General features: G+C 41.4%; 1 protein-coding gene across 3 annotated transcripts; it reads left to right on the top strand.

Moving 5' to 3' along the window:
* On the top strand, positions 1,173–20,872 carry LOC8062823 (cycloartenol synthase). Of its 3 annotated transcripts, XM_021459857.1 has the most exons (19): positions 1,173–1,843; positions 12,016–12,123; positions 13,760–13,945; positions 14,231–14,320; positions 14,401–14,595; positions 14,687–14,771; positions 15,061–15,227; positions 16,105–16,293; positions 17,407–17,520; positions 17,669–17,791; positions 17,867–17,989; positions 18,984–19,082; positions 19,468–19,524; positions 19,646–19,692; positions 19,767–19,910; positions 19,981–20,161; positions 20,360–20,440; positions 20,526–20,609; positions 20,712–20,872. In XM_021459857.1, the coding sequence occupies exons 1-19, from the start codon at positions 1,760–1,762 to the stop codon at positions 20,832–20,834; spliced, it is 2,280 nt and encodes a 759-aa protein (XP_021315532.1). In that variant the 5' UTR covers positions 1,173–1,759; the 3' UTR covers positions 20,835–20,872. The 3 variants fall into 3 exon arrangements, with proteins under 3 accessions (XP_021315532.1, XP_021315533.1, XP_002453282.1); XM_021459858.1 differs by lacking the exons at positions 12,016–12,123; positions 13,760–13,945; positions 14,231–14,320; ... (13 more) ...; positions 20,526–20,609; positions 20,712–20,872 and adding exons at positions 2,818–3,003; positions 3,323–3,412; positions 3,486–3,680; ... (12 more) ...; positions 8,673–8,756; positions 9,042–9,470 and having other exon boundaries at positions 1,414–1,951; XM_002453237.2 differs by lacking the exon at positions 1,173–1,843 and having other exon boundaries at positions 11,826–12,123.

Genomic DNA, 20,873 nt, shown 5'->3' with positions numbered 1-20,873 from the left:
GGTGTATAGTTGTGCGTTGCGGCTTGCTATCTTTTTGTACATCAAAAGAGGAACGGAAAAAGGCAAGAGGTGGGGCCCGCATGCCGCGGTGCGCGTGCGAGCGAGTGCGCTCGGCGAGGGGGCCGGACGTGAGTGCGCTGCGGCGCTGGTGGTGGTGGGGTCGGCGCACGCACCGTTGTCGGGTATCGGGCAGAGCGAGCGTGCAAGAGGGATAAGTAGCGGACATATGATGCTCATGCCATGTTGTGCAGGTTATATTTAAAGATGAATAATTAAGATGGATTAGATGGAGATACTATAGAGCTCAAATTATTTTATAGTTTTTGAAATATATTTTGAAAATAATTTTTAATACGAGTGATTTTTGAATGTGAATTTTTGGGATGTTACATTGTGCTAGTAATTTTTATAGAATTATACAGTACAACACAGACAATCACAACGCACATACTTGCTCCTATAAAAAATGTTAATAGTAATAAATAAAATATATTTTCATACACGTTGGTATTTAGTTACGTCCAAAATCCAAAAAGTTTTTAAGATTTTCCGTCACATCAAATCTCACGATATGTATAGAGCATTAAATATAAAAAAGATAATTAATTGCACAATTTACCTGTAATTTACGAAATGAATTTTTTAAGCTAGTTACTATAGTGCTCCATTGCCACATGCCACGCTAGTGTAGCACTCCACTGCCACGCGCCCACACTAGGGGTAGGGAAGCACACGCCTTGTTTTGTTTCCTACCCAAAAATTTTTTTTTACCCATACCATCGAAGTTTAGATATATACATAAAGTATTAAATATAGATAAAATAATAAAATAATAAACTAATTATACTGTTTAGTTTGAAATCATGAAACAAATTTTTTAATTCTAATTAGTCTACAATTAACCTTAAGTGCTACAATCATAAATTAACTAAACTTAATAAATTTATCTCATAGTTTCTTATGTAATTATTTTTTTATTAATATTCAAACACCCATTCTAACATAGAACACCCATTCAAACATAGAAACATTTGGGCCTTGTTTAGTTCTCAAAAAATTTTGCAAAATTTTTCAGATTTTTTGTCACATCGAATCTTTAGACACATGTATGAAATATTAAATATAGATAAAAATAAAAACTAATTGTACAGTTTGGTCGGAATTGACGAGACGAAGCTTTTAAGCCTAGTTAGTCCATGATTGGACAATATTTGTCAAATACAAATAAAAGAGCTACGGGACACCTTCTCACACACAGAAGGCCACAGAGCATCTCGCGATCCAAACGGCAACGTGGGCCCCGCCCCTGTTCCTGGAACGGACTCGTGCCACGCGCACAGACGCACGGGGACGGCACGAGCACCCAGCAGTGGTGAAGCTCCGCCGGTGGCTGCTGCCTAATAAACCCCACCCAGATCCCAAATCAAATCAAATCAAATCAAACCCAAACCCCTCGCCCTCACTCTGCAGGCGGCCGCAGCAACTCCGGCCAACCGTACAGCCTGTCCACTGTCCGGACTCCCCTTGTCATCTATCACGAGACGCAGCAGGCGGAGGCAGCCGAGCCGATCCCACACCAGCGTGGAGAGGAAGGAGAAGGACCCTAGGGAGGGGGATCCCGAAGCCACGCCACCACGCACAGGTGGGGAGGGGAGGAGAGGACCGTCCGCCGCGGATCAGGATCCCTCGCCCCGCCCGCTCGTCCGCCGGCAACCGCCGCATTTGAATTGAGGAGGAGGAGAGGGGACGACGCGGGGCGATGTGGCGCCTGCGGATCACGGAGGGGGGCGGGGACCCCTGGCTCCGCACGAAGAACGCCCACGTCGGCCGCCAGGTCTGGGAGTTCGACGCCGCCGCCGACCCCGACCCCGCCGTCGACGCCGCGCGCCGGGCCTTCGTCGACACCAGGCGCCAACTCAAGCACAGCGCCGACCTCCTCATGCGCATCCAGGTGGGGTTACCTGCCTTCCTGCCGATCGCTACCCGCTCGTAATGCCTGCCTGCCCCCTCTCCCTCCCGGCTCCGTTACCCGCTGATGCGCCCACGCGGCTGCGGTTGCCCCTCGCCCGCCCGCGTGCATGTCGCCGTCTCGGTCGGTCCGCCGGTGACGGATGGCGTGTTCTGTGGCCGGGCTTGCCGTCGTGCCGTGCGTCGTACTAGAACAACCGGCGGTGGTGATGGTCTTACTTGGCACATTCTCATGGGCCCGACGGCGCTACCTTAATTTCCAGTCGCTTTCAATGTGAGGCCGGCCGGTGGCCGGTGAACTAATAAAACTCGTGTTCATGGGATTCTCGTATACAATTTTAATGCGCGGTATGCGAGCCGGGATGGGCTCTGGGCTCTGGCTCTCGCAGGTTGCAGGGTTGATCATCCTTCCTCTTGTCTCGATTTCGGAGTTCCTCCGTTTTTTTCCCCGTACATACCGGCTGTCGGCACCTTTTAAATGTGGTGCCGTGGTTCAGTTTGCAATTTGTAAACTGCAGACGTATGCAAACATGACACATCACATGGTTGAGCACATGGTTGTTTTGGGGGATGATAATGACACAGCACATGATTTCAGAATTCCTCCATTTCTCTGTGTGGTCTCTTTACCACAGTAACCCTTTCACTGTCACTTTTATTTAGGAGTAAAAAAAACATTTCACTGTCCATGCAAATATCAGTACCACACGAACTGGTTGAAATGGACACCGTTTTTGGGAACTAATGCAGTCCAGTCTTGCGCTCAGCGTTTCTTTATTGTGCAGTCTCTGTTTCAGTTCTCTGCTTCCCTGTGAATTTGAAACATCTGCTCTCTTTTACACACTGCAGTTTGCCAAAGAAAATCCGCTTGAGCTTGACCTTCCAGCGATCAAGCTTGGTGAGCATGAAGATGTTACCGAGGAAGCCGTGTCGACTACCTTGAAAAGGGCAATCAGCCGTTTTTCTACTCTCCAGGCACACGATGGACACTGGCCTGGGGATTATGGTGGCCCTATGTTCCTTATGCCAGGCTTGGTACCTCCTTCAACTCTTCTTCTACAGCGATATGTTCAACTTGCTTACTAAGGATATGCATTTCTATGACTAAATCTCTGCTCTGTGCTTAATCTTGTGATATTTTTAAAACAAAATTGTGCTGTCTTGCTTCCATCACTTCTTATGCCTCATGTTATATGTGAGCTCAGTGAGTCAATACGAGTACCAATTTGGATGCCTCCTAAATAGAAACTGGCAAATTGTGGCAGACATATCATTCTTAGATTATATGGAAAACTTATGTTTCATGTTTTCTGGTTTACAAAACAACTACTAATTGTATTTATCCTTTATCCAGATCATAACATTGTATGTGACTGGAGCACTAAACACTGTCCTGTCACCAGAACACCAGAAGGAGATCCGCCGGTATCTTTATAATCATCAGGCAAGGATTCAGTTCTAAATTTGTCAACCCTACAGTGGCTAAAGGTGATCTAATTTTGTTGCTGCAACTGTAGAATGAAGATGGTGGCTGGGGATTGCACATTGAGGGTCCAAGCACCATGTTTGGCTCAGCACTGACCTACGTTATTTTGAGATTGCTTGGAGAGGGACCAGATAGTGGAGATGGAGCCATGGAGAAAGGTCGAAACTGGATATTAGACCATGGTGGAGCAACATATATAACATCATGGGGGAAGTTTTGGCTCTCGGTAGGGAATTGACTCTTATTTATTTGTTTATTAGCTGCTTCCATTTTCTTGGATCTCTCTACCTCCCTTCTAATTACCTGGCTTATTAAAGGTACTGGGTGTATTTGAATGGTCTGGTAACAACCCGGTGCCACCAGAAGTATGGCTACTGCCATATCTCCTCCCATTTCACCCAGGTTCTGCTTTCTTTTACTCGGTGTACATAAATTTAGTATATTATAGGTGTATATATACATTCTGTAACTCAGTGCTAAAGATTGCTAAGTTGGTTCTAAAGGTTGTATATATAGTACATGTTGAAGATTAAACATAGATATTCAGCCCTAACCGAATGTTCCAATCACCAATGATACTAGTGTATCATAAAATTGTCATTTATATATCATTCCTTTTTTCATTTTCAATGTGCCAATCGGAGAACAATCAATCTACTTTGCATTACCATAGGCCCGTAGTCTTTCTGTACTGTGCTCTTGGTTGCTATGTTGTTCCTTTTCCTCATATACTTTTGTGGTTTACAATGTCTTGCAGGGAGGATGTGGTGTCATTGTCGAATGGTGTATTTGCCAATGTGCTACATTTATGGGAAGAGGTTTGTTGGCCGAATCACACCACTTCTGTTGGAATTAAGGAAGGAGCTTTTCAAAGAACCTTATAACAAGATTGATTGGGACAAAGCCCGCAATCTATGTGCTAAGGTTTGTTAACTTTTTTGTGTAACGTTTCTTATGGGCATTGATACATTCATTCATATAGGCCAAATTGTGCACAACTTCATTGCATGAGGTGCCACATAGTGTGATAGTTATCTATTAGTCTCCAAGTTGATCTTGTTTTCGGCCAAGGCTGTCCTTACTCCTTAGTCATTCAGAAATCCCACTGCCAAAAGAAGAGTATGCTTAGTTACTGGCACAACCTTGTCATAGCTCTACTTAAAATATATAAACTGTCAAGAAGCTTAAAGAAATTTCTTTACATGTATGCTCATACTTAGAAACTCTCTTCGTTTATTTTGTTCGAGAAAAACCATGTAAGTTACCAGTTACTCCCATGACTGGCCCAATTGATCTGGATCTGTACTTCTTTAGTAAGTATGGGATCCATCTTTCACATAATGTGTCTCAGAGTCCCTTTAACAGTCGTTAACTGGCAAGTGATGCTATTTGAAAAGTTTCTTAGTTCTGAAAACTTAGGAACATAATGTTTATATATCTTTCTTCGTCTGTGAGAAGTCCATTTTGGATCCTGATTATTCTGTCTGAAGGAGTTTCGACACATTTGTGCTGCAGGAAGATCTGTACTACCCACACCCATTCGTTCAAGATGTGTTATGGGCCACTCTCCATAAATTCGTTGAACCAGTTATGATGCATTGGCCTGGCAGCAAATTGAGGGAGAAAGCTCTGGAAACAGTCATGCAGCATGTTCACTATGAGGATGAGAACACTCGTTACATTTGCATTGGTCCTGTAAACAAGGTAAATTGAGGGATATCATTGCTTGCTGAACCAGTACAAAAGGAGGTGTAGTCTTATTTAAGGTCATGCGCTAGCGATTTTGATATAGATTTATTTACTCTCCAATAAGAAAGAAGCTGAGGCGATTGTGATTTCGGTGCTTCCTTTAACTTTCAGCTTGTGCTGCCTTAGCTTACTATGGCATTAAAATGATTAACCCTCCCGTTACAATCTTCACCTTTTTTAACCCATTACTTTCTCCTGAATTGCCTGACTAAAATATTCCTATCAGTCCACCACAGATTTCTGTTAAATATTACAATAGCTGCCGTGCGTTATGTGATTTGTCACTTCCACCTCATTCACTATGATTGTCCTGTGATCTGTATCATTTAATTCATGATAAATGCATTCTATGCTACAAGCAACCGTGATTTTGCTAATTGTGTTCAGTATATGCAATCCATAGTCCTTGGTAACAGCATAAGATTATGCCAAACAAGTCATTACTTGAATGATATATTAAAATTATGGAATTGCTTTTCTTTCTCGTTCTGCTCCAACAATTTGTATTAACAAAAAATATCCTTCTGTTAGTGCCTTGATGTTTGGGATGGATTCCTCGGTCTTGACCCTTGAGTATAGTTTATTTCTGACTCTCATTTTGTCATTTTTGTTGACTTAAATCACTTCTGTTAATTTGATGATGTTCAGTTTATGTTCATAGGTTGTGAAACTTTTATTAGAAGTGTATACTGTGATTTATTTCTTGATTATTTCTTAATGTTGCTTGACAAATTTCTGAAATTCTGTGCAGGTATTGAATATGCTTGCTTGCTGGATTGAAGATCCAAACTCAGAGGCCTTCAAACTTCATATCCCACGAGTCTATGATTACTTGTGGCTTGCTGAAGATGGCATGAAGATGCAGGTGATTATTTCTTGTTCTGTTTCCCATTTCCTTTTAATTAATTAACTTCCTGTTAGGCAGCTAGTGCAACAGCAAACCAATCAACATATAATATTTTGCTGTCTCTTAATGGGATTGGCAAATTGTTTTGGCATCTTCAATCGAGCCAGCTCTTTCCACTGTAGGGTTATAATGGCAGCCAACTTTGGGATACAGCTTTTGCAGTTCAAGCCATTGTGGCTACCAACCTTATTGAAGAGTTTGGTCCCACCCTTAAACTAGCACACAACTATATCAAGAATTCGCAGGTGCGACATGCCTTTTTGTCTATACTGTTCAATCTTAGGTCCATTTACAGCACTGATAAATGGCTTTTTAATATGAAAGGTTCTTGATGACTGCCCTGGTGATCTGGATGACTGGTACCGCCACACATCTAAAGGTGCATGGCCATTCTCAACTGCTGATCATGGTTGGCCTATATCTGATTGCACTGCTGAAGGACTAAAGGTGAATTCAGTCATCAGCATTACCAATAAGGAAATTTACTTTAGAAGGTTAAAATTTTGTCTTTTGAGATCTAGGATCCTTTGTTCTTTCAGCATCTCTAATTCTTCCCATGCAAACTACATGAGTAAATAGCTCACGTAGCTAACATAATTTAGCTTTGTTCCTTCGCATTTATGTTCCAGCATTCTTTGACAGTATAGTGTCTGGCACATTGTCATAATTTTGTAATTATTTGTTTTAATAAATAGTAATTGCTTCTTTTATTTTACTCCAGGCTTCATTATTGTTATCAAAGATCTCTCCCAAAATTGTTGGTGAACCGGTGGAAGCTAATAGATTTTATGATGCTGTCAGTTGTCTAATGTCTTATATGGTAAGCATCCTGAATTTTTTCATCTTCTTGCAATTGTTACTATTGAATCAATTTTGTAAACATTGTGTGCGTTATGGAAAAGAAGACTCCTTGAACTGGCAGCAGCCCTTTTATTATACTGTGGTCATATATCTTATTTAAATTCTATGCAGTTTCTCCTTGATTCCACTGTTCTTATGTGTTTTGAATAAATCCGTTGGAGGGACCATGTCTCATTAGTTTGCATTGACCTTTACAGAATGATAATGGTGGTTTCGCGACATATGAACTCACAAGATCTTATCCCTGGCTGGAGGTAGGTGGATGAACTTCTTCAAAACCCTCCACACACCGCACCACAAACACACATACGTGCATAATGCAGACACCTTTGTCTGCGCATGTCTAAGCATGGCAGTATTTTAAGTCCATGTTCGCATGCTCTCCCTCTGAAATGTGAAGTTACCTGCTACTTTTCTACTTTCTGAAGTATTGAACTCCAATCGCCAAGTTAATCAGGCGACTTGTGAATTTCTTAATTATTCCCATTTGCCATTGAGTACAAATACATGCTAGATAAGATATTTGTTTTGTTTCAAAACAGAATAATTCGTCAGCATTCCTTGAATCTTTCATGTTTCATGTATATTAACATTGTTTCTTCAATTATTCAGCTTATCAATCCTGCTGAGACCTTTGGGGATATTGTGATTGATTACCCGTAAGATGCAGTAACCTTTCATTGTGCTGATTTTTACTTATAAAACAAATTGAAGAAACGTAAAACCATTTTACAGGTATGTTGAATGTACATCAGCAGCAATTCAGGCCTTGACATCATTCAAAAAACTATACCCTGGGCACCGCAGGAAAGAGGTGGATAGCTGTATCAGCAAAGCTTCTAATTTCATTGAGAGTATTCAGAAAAGTGATGGTTCATGGTTAGTATTTGGACTCCATGCAACACGAAATACCAATTAAACAGACTCAAGTTATTTTGGAAGGTGCCTCCAGATAGCCTTCTTCATTGCCTTATATATGTTTATCTGTTTCCAACAGGTATGGCTCTTGGGCTGTTTGTTTCACATACGGCACTTGGTTTGGTGTGAAGGGACTAATTGCTGCTGGTAGAACATTTGAGAACAGTCCTGCAATTAGAAAGGCATGCGACTTTCTGTTATCAAAAGAACTTCCTTCGGGTGGTTGGGGAGAAAGCTATTTGTCCTCTCAAGACCAGGTAAATTCACTTCTATCAGTTTTTTTTTTAAATAACAGCACTTGACAGTATTATGGATATAGTGGCAATGTTGTTTGCTGTGATATGTTTATCTATTCCAATTTTCATCATCTGTGTGCTAAAGTCAAGATTTTTGGAAAAGCGTGCTTTTATTAGATTTATAATTTATAATGCACCAAGCCTAGAGAAAACCTGTCTATTTAGAGCGCATCATTTTATCCGAAGAGTTTGGTACGAGTAGATAGCAGTTGAAATATAAACCTACCAGAGCAAAACATTGGTGCAGTGTTGATACTTATATACATATAGACTTCTTGGAATTGGAAAGGACTTTATGTTAACTATCTTTTGACGCGCTCAATCAGGTTTACACCAATCTCAAAGGCAACAGACCTCATGCAGTGAACACTAGTTGGGCCATGCTGGCACTGATTGATGCAGGACAGGTCTGTTATTTAGATTGTAATTTTGGATACTCTGATAAGATGTGTACATTCGTTATGGTACTTAAACCTCACCCATACAGGCTGAGAGAGACCCAACGCCTCTACACCGAGCAGCAAAGGTTTTGATCAACTTGCAATCAGAGGATGGAGAATTTCCTCAGCAAGTAAGTAACAAAATGGGTCCACAGAGATACTACCCTTAATCATTCTTCAATCAAATATAATTTCAATTTAAAAACTTTGCTCTAGAAGCAAATAGTAAAAAATGGTTGGTTATATTCTAGGCATGTATATTGTTGAGACAAAGGAAGCTGTGGTCTTATTGATATCTAAACATCTCATCATTCTATATGCATATTAGAGTTTGTCTTATTGACCAGGGTTAATTGCTGGTTGCATGGGCATCTCGTCTTTTTGTTCATAACTAACTGTTGTACCGCCCAACGCAGGAGATCATAGGAGTGTTCAACAAGAACTGCATGATCAGTTACTCCCAGTACAGGAACACCTTCCCAATTTGGGCTCTGGGTGAGTACCGGTGCCGAGTCTTGGCGTCTGGCAAGCAGTAGTGTGGTAGTGCCCCCGTCAACTAGATTGAAAAGGCACTTTGTTGCCTTGTGGCTCTATCTTGGCACGCCAAGGACTGTCTTGCCGGGGAACGGGAGGTGTGTCTCATGAATCAGTTTTTGTGAGTAGCCATGTGGCAGTTGGAATAATGTAGCTATGTTCAGGGGTTGCGCTCCTAGTTCTAATAATAATAATAATAATGTATATTGAAAGTGGGATAATGTTAGATTCAGGTCTACTCCGTTCTTTTGCTAATGATGTGATGTAGTTCTGAGCTGCGCGATTGCCAGTTGACTTATTACAGTCTCAAAGCCGTGCTGCTGGTACCTGGTATGCCCTGTGCCATGCAATTTTGCTCCTCTCAGATGCCAGTCACGCACCTGAGAGAGTTGGGAGAATGAAATCCAATCGGCGAAGGAGTACTTGTATACTGTAGTTGGGAGAATCAAATCAATCAAATCCAGTCTGCCTATTGTCTGCATATTGATTACAGTTTTTCAGAGACGGCATGCAGGTTACCCATGGGGTTCCACGTATACCCCGGATTCCTGCAGCATTTGGATGCCTTGTCCGCCATAGTCGATGCGCAGCGCCGTCGCCAACACACACACACACACAGGCCTTATTTAGGGCCTTGTTTAGTTCCTTGCCGAAATTTTTTCGGGACACTGTAGCACTTTCGTTTGTTTGCGGTAGTTATTGTTCAATCATAAACTAACTAGGCTCAAAAGATTCGTCTCGTAAATTTCGACCAAACTGTGCAATTAGTTTTTAATTTCATTTATATTTAATATTCTATGTATGCGTCTAAAGATTCGATGTGACGGGAAATCTTGAAAAGTTTTTTTAATTTTGGGTGTAAGTAAACAAGGCCTAGATGCAAAAAGTTTTTGTATTTTGACACTAACATTTTCGTTTTTATTTGACAAACATTGTCTAATTATGGAGTAACTAGACTTAAAAGATTCGTCTCGTGATTTATGGGTAAACTGTGCAATTAGTTATTCTTTTTATCTATATTTAATATTTCATGCATGTACCGCAAGATTCGATGTGACGAGGAATCTTATAAAGTTTTGGATTTTTGGGTGTATCTAAACAAGGCCACACACACACAACAAACTCCAACCAAACTATTAATAAACATTTGTTTGAGAGGAGAGTTAAAGAGTTAGGGTTTGGTTTTAGGAAGTAAATAGATCATATAAGTATGGCAGGTTGAATTCGAAAGGTGCATGCTTATGGTGTAGAATGCTAGATGCTATTGTGGGGCAATATGCTTATAACGTGGTGCATGTGTGAAAATCTATTTATGTTGTTATTGGCTTGAAAGGTGTATTATCTATTTACATTCAGGTAATATTGTTCCTTCGTGTATTCATATTTTTTTTTTCATTTTGGCTCTTCTCTAATAACAAATTTGACACTTGGATAATCTAGCCAGCTAGGAGATTCTAACAATATAGTATAGATTTGTGTGTGAAAAAGTTACTTAATGTATCCCGTAATGTTGGCAAGGGCATTGGTTGAGTGTTGTCAGCAGTTATGCAAGCATGTAGCATAGAGACAATGAATGACGTGTATGCACCAGCGATACAAACAATTATGTGCGTACAAAAATATTGTCTTTGGCTTTTACCGTAAGGCGTAACGTTAGCACAGATATGCTTAGTTAGTACGCGTATATGCGTGGGTAAATCAAAATAGCCTAGCAACCTACAGCAGCTGCCCAACGTGAATGCCCTGCAGCAGTATCGAGCTTCTTCAGTGTAGGACGACGAGCCTCTTCAGGCGCACCCCTCAATCCTCCAAGCGCCATGACAAGTCCCAACGGGCTCCTGCCGCCACTCCTCCTCCCTCGTCCCCTCCGCCGCTGTGCCGATTTGGAGCAGCACCGGGAGCTCCCAAAGCCGCATTACGCGGACGAGCTCCTGCAGGCGGCCATTGGAAGATGGTGACCTCCGGAGAAGCGGGCGACAGCGAAATTGACCACTCCTCCGGTCCTCCCTCGTCTACTCCGCCGCAGCCGGCAACCACCATTTCAGAGCAGTCCAGAGTCCCTAGCGCCATGATGAGTGACCAAATTAGGTGGGCGAGCTCCTGTAGGAGGCTGTGTGAAGACGACGACCCCGGAGAGTCATGTAGCGGTGATTTCGAGGAGAGGCGGCGGCAAAATCCGGGAGGCGCGCCACAACGAATTCTAGGAGTGGCGAGCGGCGGGCGACGGCGAATATCGGGGCGACCAGCGGCGCGCAACGGAGAATATCGGAACAGCGCGGGTGGCGGACGGCGACAAAGCACAGAGGAGAACTTCTCAGCGGATCGAGCTGTGCGGCTGGGTATGTTAGGGAGAATGGAAAAAATACTAAACCACCCACTCTTAAGAATATTTAATTATATTTTTTAGATTAATGGCTATCATTTTTTTTTCACACGAGGAACCGGCGGTTCCTCTAAGCACGGTAACAAACCTCATATAAAAAAGAGATCAGTCAACCCTGTGGAATTGTGAAAGTGATGCCCATGACGACGGACGAACGTACGCATCCAGAAAAGCTACGTAGTATTCAAAGTACTTTAGCGGAGTTGTGACTCAAAGGAGCAATTTTGCCATTTAAAACCCCATGCAGATCGAGAAAGGAATCGAAGCACGAAGCAATCAAAGAAAGACAAAACGGGCAGCCTGCTTGCATTGCATTGCCCGCCGGCGGCACTGCGCCGCTGCATCATCTGAGGGAGGGATCGGAGGCGCGGCCGGGGGCGGAGATGTGGCGCCTGCGGGTCGCGGAGGACGGCGGCGGCGGGGGGGGCGGGCTCCGCACGAAGAACGGCCACGTCGGCCGCCAGGTCTGGGAGTTCGACGCCGCCGCCGACCCCGACCCCGCCGTCGACGCCGCGCGGCAGGCCTTCGTCGACACCAGGCACCACCTCAAGCACAGCGCCGACCTGCTCATGCGCATCCAGGTAGGTCCCGTTGTATACATAGTGTTTGGTCGTGGGTGTTAAAGTTTAACAAGTACTATAATAGTTTTATTTTATTTGAGAATTAATGTTAATTATGGACTAATTAAGTTTTAAATTTTTTTTCTGTAAATTATTAACTGTGTTTTAAGTAAACACAGTTTCATAAATAATTTATATTTAATATTTATGTATATCAGTATGTGTAAAATATTTGATACGATACGTGATAAAATTTATTAGTGGCAACCAAAACATGGCGTTAACTTCCAGTAGCTAGCCTTCGGTACCAGGTGCGTCAACTGATGGAGCCTGGGCTCTCGTGTGTGTGTGGCACGCGCTATGTATGTACTGAGTAGAATAATAATATTTGTACCCCAAACCACTCGAGACTGGAGTATTCGACACTAGGGATAAAAATGGTATGAATATTTTTCTGATCGTATTCGAGATCGAATTTGTTTAGAAGGGTCCAGATCTATCTGCATCCAAATTCAAATGTTCAATATCTGATACCGTATCCGTATCTGAAAACTTAAATTGTATATTTATGATGTCGACATCCAATTGTATTTTATCCGACATTGTTGACACTATCTGTATTCGAATCCGAATCCGACTAAAAACATAAAAACAAATATGATATCAGTGATATCCATCCGTATCCGATCCGTTTTCATCCATACTCGACACCAGGCCGGCCGGCCCAATCCAGCCAAACCAGCTCTCCGCTGCTCCGCCTCCGGTCCTCCCGCGCAAACCTAACAACACAAATTAAAGGTGGGTTAGTCAAAAAAAATGTGGGTCCATAGGGATACCGATTATAGGATTTACTATACCATATGTTTAGAGCATCTTCAGCAGTACTACCTAAATATCTGTTTAAATACCCACCTATTTTTATACTAACTAAATTTTGTTTCCAACTTCAGTAATACTACCTAAATTATGGATCCTAAATTCAGTTTAACAGGCAATGACATGTGGAGCCCACATATCATCCACTTCCTTCTTTCTTTTGGCATTGACGAACTCGGGCAAAGCAGTCACGCAATCACGGGGAGGGGATGGGGGCACCGACCAACCAGTGGGAGGGGTGTTCGCTAGGGGGCTGGTGGGGAGCAATGCGGACGCGGACGGCGTTCGTGAGGGGCAACCCACCGTGCCGAATCAGCAGCGCCGGTGGCCAGGGCAGAGAGCTGCGCTGGGTCAGGGTGCCACAGAGGAGGAGGACCCGCCATGCTGGTGGCCGGAGCAGAGACGCACCATGACGGGAACAAAGGGTCGTCGGAGAGGACCGGCGCCAGGAATGGTGGCCACTGGGGAGGACTGCCGCTGGGAGGACCACGTGACGGGGAGGGAAGCCTCTAGGTGGCGGCGGCAAGAGGTTCCGTGTGCACGCGGGAGGAGAGAGACGAAGGGAAAAAATAGGTAGGCATATTTGTTGACCCAATAGATATAGGTGGTGAGAGGGGAACCAATGTATTAGAGGGAAAATAGACTCTTTCTCTCTCACTCACACACAACATGCACACACACTCCTATACTTAGCCTGTTTTCTTCTGCAGTCTATGTTTCAGTGCTCTGCTTCCCTGTAAATAATTGGAATATATATTCTCTCCTTATATATTGCATGCAGTTGGCCAAAGAAAATCCTCTTCAGCTGGACCTTCTGGCGATGAAACTAGATGAGCATGAAGATGTTACCGTTGAAGCCGTGTCCACTACCTTGAAAAGGGCACTCAACCGTTTTTCTACTATCCAGGCACACGATGGGCACTGGCCTGGGGACTATGGTGGTCCTATGTTCCTCATGCCAGGCTTGGTACCTCCTCCAACTCTACAGTGATATGCAACTTTTTACTTCACTTGGATATGCATTCAATTCCTACGATTAATTGTGTGATTAATCTTGTCATGTGTATAAGACAAAGTTGTGCTATCTCTTTTCTTTCTCACTTTTGCTTTATGTTGTATGTGACCACCAATACTTTTTTTATTAAATGTGATACCAATTTAGCTGCTTTTTTAAGAAAGATTTAGATTATATGGATGTTTCATGTTTCTTGGTTTACAAAACAGCTACTGATTGTGTTTATCCTATACCCAGGTCATAACATTGTATGTGACTGGAGCACTAAACATTGTCCTATCACCAGAACACCAGAAGGAGATCCGTCGATATCTTTATAACCATCAGGCAAGGATTCAATCCCTAATTAAGTTTCTCATCCGTACAGTGGCTAAATGTGATGTAATTTTTTTTTACTGCAAGTTTAGAATGAAGATGGCGGTTGGGGCATGCACATTGAGGGTCCGAGCACCATGTTTGGCTCAGCACTGAGCTATGTTATTTTGAGATTGCTTGGAGAGGGACCAGATAGCGGAGATGGAGCCATGGAGAATGGTCGAAACTGGATCTTAGATCATGGTGGAGCAACATATATAGCATCATGGGGGAAGTTTTGGCTTTCGGTGGGGAATTAAGTCTTATTTATTTGTTTATTAGCTGCTTCCATTTTCTTGGATCTGCTTTAATTCATTTTAATTACCTGGCTTATTTAAGATACTTGGTGTATTTGAATGGTCTGGTAACAACCCGGTCCCACCAGAACTATGGCTACTACCATATCTCCTGCCATTTCATCCAGGTTCTGCTTTCTTTTTCTTGACATACATAAATCTAGTATGTTATAGGTGTATATATACAATCTACCACTCAATGGTAAAGATTGCTAATCGATCCTAGAGGTTAAATGTAGTATGCCTTAATTGAATATTCCAATCGCCAATAATTTTATTTCACAAAATTCATCATTTATATATCATCCTCTTTTTCCATTTTTAATTGGCCAATCGGCTAGCAATCAAACAACTCAATGTAAATGTTTCTTTGGTGTTTCTTTCTGATATGCTATTGCACTTTACACATTCTTGTAGGGAGGATGTGGTGTCATTGTCGAATGTTGTATTTGCCTATGTGCTACATTTATGGGAAGAGGTTTGTCGGCCGAATCACACCACTTGTGTTGGAATTGAGAAAGGAAATTTTCAATGACCCTTACAACGAGATTGATTGGGACAAGGTCCGCAACATATGTGCTAAGGTTTGTTAATTAACTTTTTGCGCAACCTTTTTTATGGGCATTGATGCACATGGACCAAATTTTGTACAAGTTCGCCAAGCACTCAAGGCTAATTCTTAAATTCATTTCTTGGTTTGGATGGCTCTTCAATTGCTTCATTATCCTCTCTATAAGTACTAGGAATAATAGAGTGGAAGAGAAGCTCCAAATGAGCCAAGGGTTTTACTTTATATAAAGGGTGAAGGGGCTACTAGCCATTAAAAAAGTTGACTAATGTGAGACACCACCGAATGATCCCTCGACCACCATTACCGATGCCAGATTATACGGGCTACTAATATATCCTTTTCAACTAATAGCTAGTATGAAATATGCTAGAATGTTCCCCACCGTATGATACTCTGGTGTGTCACAGAAGCACACTAGAGCATACAGTGCATTCTAGAGACCTGGCCAATCTTTTCACAGAGTCAATTTTGACACGTGGATGATCTATTATAAAGTCATGGAGTTTTCATTCGATTATACAACATAGTCTAGTCACTTGGACAACTTGTCACAAAGTCAAGCTGTTGAATTCCTTTTTGTTTATAAAAGTTAAGGATGAGTGGCTACCCAATGGTGTTTTGTGGGTCAGATACCTTAGTTCATTTCTCCTCCTAAATTAATTATGTTGCATACCATTCTAGTTCATTTTAGCAAGTTTTGAGTTGACCCAATGACCCAAACCATGTGGAACTTGTATCCTTAATAGCACTCATTAACTAGCAAGTGATGCTATTTGAAAAGTTGCTTAGTTCTAGAAGCTTAAGGAACTTTTATGGTTATCTTCCTTGTTATATGAGGAGCCCATTTTGGATCCTCTGTCTGAAGGAATTCTAATACATTTATGTTGCAGGAAGATCTGTACCGTCCGCACCCATTTGTTCAAGATGTCTTATGGGCATCTCTCCATAAATTTGTTGAACCAGTTATGATGCACTGGCCTGGTTGCAAATTGAGGGAGAAAGCTCTAGAAATTGTCATGCAACATGTTCACTATGAGGATGAGAACACTCAATACATCTGCATTGGTCCTGTAACCAAGGTAAATTGAGAGCTATGTTTGCTTGTTGAACCTTTACCAGGTGGTGGAATTTTATTTTGTCATACTCTTTCTACAAGCAAAACATGGCCATATCCATATGCTAGAGACTTTATAGATTTATTTACTCTATAATCAGAGTTAAAAACTGAGGCATTTTGTGATTTCAGTGCTTCAACTTTCAGCTTCTACGGGCTTAGACAACTATGGCATTACAATAATGAACCCTCCCCCATAACATCTTCACCTTTTTTTCTCACATTACCTCCCTTCTGAATTGTCTAGGAGAACTAAAACAATTGTTGCTGATTATGTGATTTATCAGTTCTTCCACCATCTCATGCATTATGATTGTCATGTGATCTATGTCATGCAACCAGTGAAAATAATCATATTTTGCTAATTGTACCCACTACACATGCAATAGGATTATGCCAAACAAGATAGTACTTGAGTGATCCATTCAAATCATGGAATTACTTTTCTTTCTCTTCATTCTAGAACAATTATGTAATCCCACTATCCCAAAATAAATCAACCTTTAGAATTCTCCTAAGTCAAACTATCCCAAGTTTGACTAAATTTATAGAATTGTGGCACCAAATTACATCATTTGATAAACCATGAAATATATTTTCATAATTTTCTTATTTAGTGCCACATATGTCGATAGTCTTCTCCATAAATTTGGTTAGACTCTAAATTGTTTTACTTAGGACAACTTTAGAAGTTCATTTACAAGTTAAAAGCACCAGGAGCCCTTAAACATATAAGAATGAGCTAAGTGATACTCACATATAACAGTAGCATTGACAAAGAGGGGCTCAAAAATGCATTTTAAGAGTTTGTGGACCTAAGTGATACTCGCTTACCAGTTCAAGGACTGTTGGTGCATTTACCTGTTGATTCCTCAGGGTCATGAGTATAGTTTATTTCTGACTGTGTTAGCCACTTCTGTTGGCTTAAATCACTTCTGCAAATCTGATGATGTGTGATTTATGCTCGTAGGTTGTGAAACTTTTATCGGAAGTATATACCATGTTACTAAATAATTATATTATTTCCTGATTATATCTCAATATTATTCAGCTGATTACAGCAAGAAATTCTATGCAGGTATTAAATATGCTTGCTTGCTGGATTGAAGATCCAAACTCAGAGGCATTCAAACTCCACATTCCACGAGTATATGATTACTTGTGGCTTGCTGAAGATGGCATGAAGATGCAGGTGATTATTGCTTGTTCCGTTGCCAATTTCCTTTTCTCTAGGCAGCTACTGCAACAGCAAACCTGTCAACATATTATGTTTTGCTATCTCTTAATTGGATTGGCGATTGTTTTGGCATCTTCAATCCAACCAGCCATTTCCACTGTAGGGTTATAATGGCAGCCAACTTTGGGATACAGCTTTCGCAGTTCAAGCCATTGTGGCTACTAACCTTATTAAAGAGTTTGGTCCCACCCTTAAACTAGCACACAGCTACATCAAGAATTCGCAGGTACATTTGATGTATGTATATGGTTCAACCTTAGGTCTATTTACAGTACCGATAAATGGCTATTCATTACAAAAGGTTCTTGACGACTGTCCTGGTGATCTGAATGACTGGTACCGCCACACATCTAAAGGTGCATGGCCATTCTCAACTGCTGATAATGGTTGGACTGTATCTGATTGCACTGCAGAAGGATTAAAGGTGAACTCGGTCATCAGCATTACCAATAAGCTATTTTGTTCTTACAGCACCTATAAACTCTTACAGCATTAAAGGAATTTTACTTTAGGTGTTCAAATACTTTGTCTTTTGAGATCTAGGATCCTTTGTTCTTACAGCACCTATAAACTCTTTCCACATTAATCAAACTATATGGGTAAAGTGCTTGGGTCAAATAGCATTCATATATAACCAAGGATAGTAAATTTGCAAATATTTATGCTCACATAGCTGATAAGGATTTTTGCTCCTTTTTTTCAATAAAGCACAGTAGGGGCTCACACCCCTCCTGTTTCTGATAAAAAAATTAAAAAAAACATAGCTAATAGGGGCTTATTTGGAACATAGAAATGCAAAACACAGGAATGAGAGAAAACACACGTATGACAAAGGAATAGATGTGTAAAACATAGGATTAGAAAATACAGAAATTTTGTAGAAACTAGTGTTTGGAACACAGGAATACTAATAGCATCAAAGTCTATTGATTTGTGCTAAACACAGTTGTTTAGATTAAATATGAGCTAAATACTCCTCTACAAAGCAACATGTAATAGTTAAGAAAAATTGACGTGTCTTGGAGGAGCCCACATGGCTGTGCATGCAGGTAGCGACTAGGGAGTAGCACATGCTGTGCATGCATGTAGGGAGGGAGTATGCAGATTAGTGCGTGAGTGCGCATGAGCCGCAGAAATATTCCCATGAGGTCAGACCTCATCCTTTTGTTTCCTCCAAAACTGCAGGTTTCATTACCTTTCCTCTAGAACGGTTTGGGTCTCTTCCTTTGTTCCAAACACTGCTACAATGAAAATTCCTATAGGAACTTGATTTCTTTGATCTTCCTACGTTTTCCCCGTGAACCAAACAGTTTTGTTCCATGGCATGTATGTGCCAGTATTCTTGACAGTATAGTGTCTAGCATGTTTTTATAATTATACGTTTTAAATATTTAATTGCTTTTGTTCTTTGACTTCAGGCTTCATTATTGTTATCAAAGATTTCTCCTGAGATTGTTGGTGAACCGGTGGAAGCTAATAGGTTTTACGATGCTGTCAGTTGTCTGATGTCTTATATGGTAAGCATCCTGAATTTTTCTTTATGAAGAATGGTCAACTTCTAGAGTTCTCTGCATTGCTTATCTTGTTATATACATGTACATCAGATTAGGCTAGGCCCATTAGGCCATTACACAAACATGGCCCAACACTTTATCTTCTCACAATTGTTGCTATTGAATCATTTTTTTTAACGAAATGGTCTATGTAAATTTGTAAACATTATGCTGTGTACGTTGTGGAAACAAGATTCCTTGAATTGGCAGCAACCCCCTCTCATTATTACTAGGTCAATATATCTCATTTAAATTATATGCAGTTTCTTTTTTATTCCATTGTTCTTGTGTGTTTTGAATAAATCCATTAGAGGGACCATTTCTCATCGGTTTGTGTTAACCTTTGCAGAATGATAATGGTGGCTTCGCGACATATGAACTCACGAGATCTTATGCCTGGCTGGAGGTAGGTGGATGAACTCATACATGATAAGATATTTGCTTTGTTTCAAAACAGTATAATTCATCAGCATTCCTTGAATCTTTGACGTTTCATCTATATTGACATTCTTTATTAAATTATTCAGCTTATCAATCCTACGGAGACCTTTGGGGACATTATGATTGATTACCCGTAAGATGCGGTAACTTTTCCACCATGCTGACTTTGACTTACAAAACAAAGAAAACATAAAACTCATTTTGCAGGTATGTTGAATGTACATCAGCAGCAATTCAGGCCCTGACATCATTCAGAAAACTCTACCCTGGGCATCGCAGGAAAGAGGTGGACAACTGTATCAGCAAAGCTGCCAATTTCATTGAGGATGTTCAGAGAAGCGACGGTTCATGGTCAGTATCTGGACTTCATGCAAACAAAAAATACCAATTAATCCTCTATTTGTTTATCTGTTTCCAACAGGTATGGCTCTTGGGCTGTTTGCTTCACGTATGGCACTTGGTTTGGTGTGAAGGGACTAATTGCTGCTGGTAGAACATTTGAGAACAGTCCTGCGATCAGAAAGGCATGCGGCTTTCTGTTATCAAAAGAGCTTCTTCCTTCCGGTGGTTGGGGAGAAAGCTATTTATCATCTCAAGACCAGGTAAATTCACTTCTGTCAATTTGTTTAAAATAACAGCACTTAACAGCATTATGGATATACTGGCAAAGCTGCTTGCTGCGATATGTAGAACCTGAAATGGTAACATGCTGCTAGTAAGCAAAACAGTGGTGCAGTATTGGTTCTTGGAATTGGAAAGACCTTTGCATTAACCATGCATCTTTCTACACACTCAATCAGGTTTACACCAATCTCAAAGGCAACCGAGCTCATGCAGTGAACACTAGTTGGGCCATGCTGGCACTGATTGATGCAGGACAGGTCTGTTAATTAACCTGTGGTTTTGGATACTCTGATTCGATGTGCACATTCAGAATGGTACTTAAATCTCGTCCGTACCATACAGGCTGAGAGAGATCCAACACCTCTACACCGAGCAGCAAAGGTTTTGATCAACTTGCAATCAGAGGATGGAGAATTTCCTCAGCAAGTAAGTAACAACAGGCCGGTCTCTTCGAACTCATATAATCTAAGTTCAACTTCTCACCCTTTTGTTATGCTTACTAATTATTGCACTGCCTAACACATACAGGAGATCGTAGGAGTGTTCAACAAGAACTGCATGATCAGCTACTCCCAGTACAGGAACATCTTCCCAATTTGGGCTCTGGGTGCGTACCGGTGCCGGGTCCTCCTGGAAGATGGCAAGCAGTAGTGCATGTGCATCTCAATTCTCAACTACTAGCTATGTTCA

Source organism: Sorghum bicolor, chromosome 4 (genome assembly GCF_000003195.3).
Source record: "Sorghum bicolor cultivar BTx623 chromosome 4, Sorghum_bicolor_NCBIv3, whole genome shotgun sequence".
In the NCBI taxonomy this organism is placed as follows: domain Eukaryota; kingdom Viridiplantae; phylum Streptophyta; class Magnoliopsida; order Poales; family Poaceae; genus Sorghum; species Sorghum bicolor.
The sequence above is the reverse complement of the archived record's forward strand: the minus strand, read 5'-3'. Positions and strand labels throughout refer to the sequence as shown.

Bases quoted from the DNA above. Each gene is read 5' to 3' on its own strand.
- LOC8062823 (XM_002453237.2), top strand. From the start codon at position 11,926: ATGTGGCGCCTGCGGGTCGCGGAGGACGGCGGCGGCGGGGGGGGCGGG. The intron at 12,124-13,759 runs GTAGGTCCCGTT...TATTGCATGCAG, and splicing joins ACCTGCTCATGCGCATCCAG to TTGGCCAAAGAAAATCCTCT. The intron at 19,911-19,980 runs GTCAGTATCTGG...TGTTTCCAACAG, and splicing joins CAGAGAAGCGACGGTTCATG to GTATGGCTCTTGGGCTGTTT.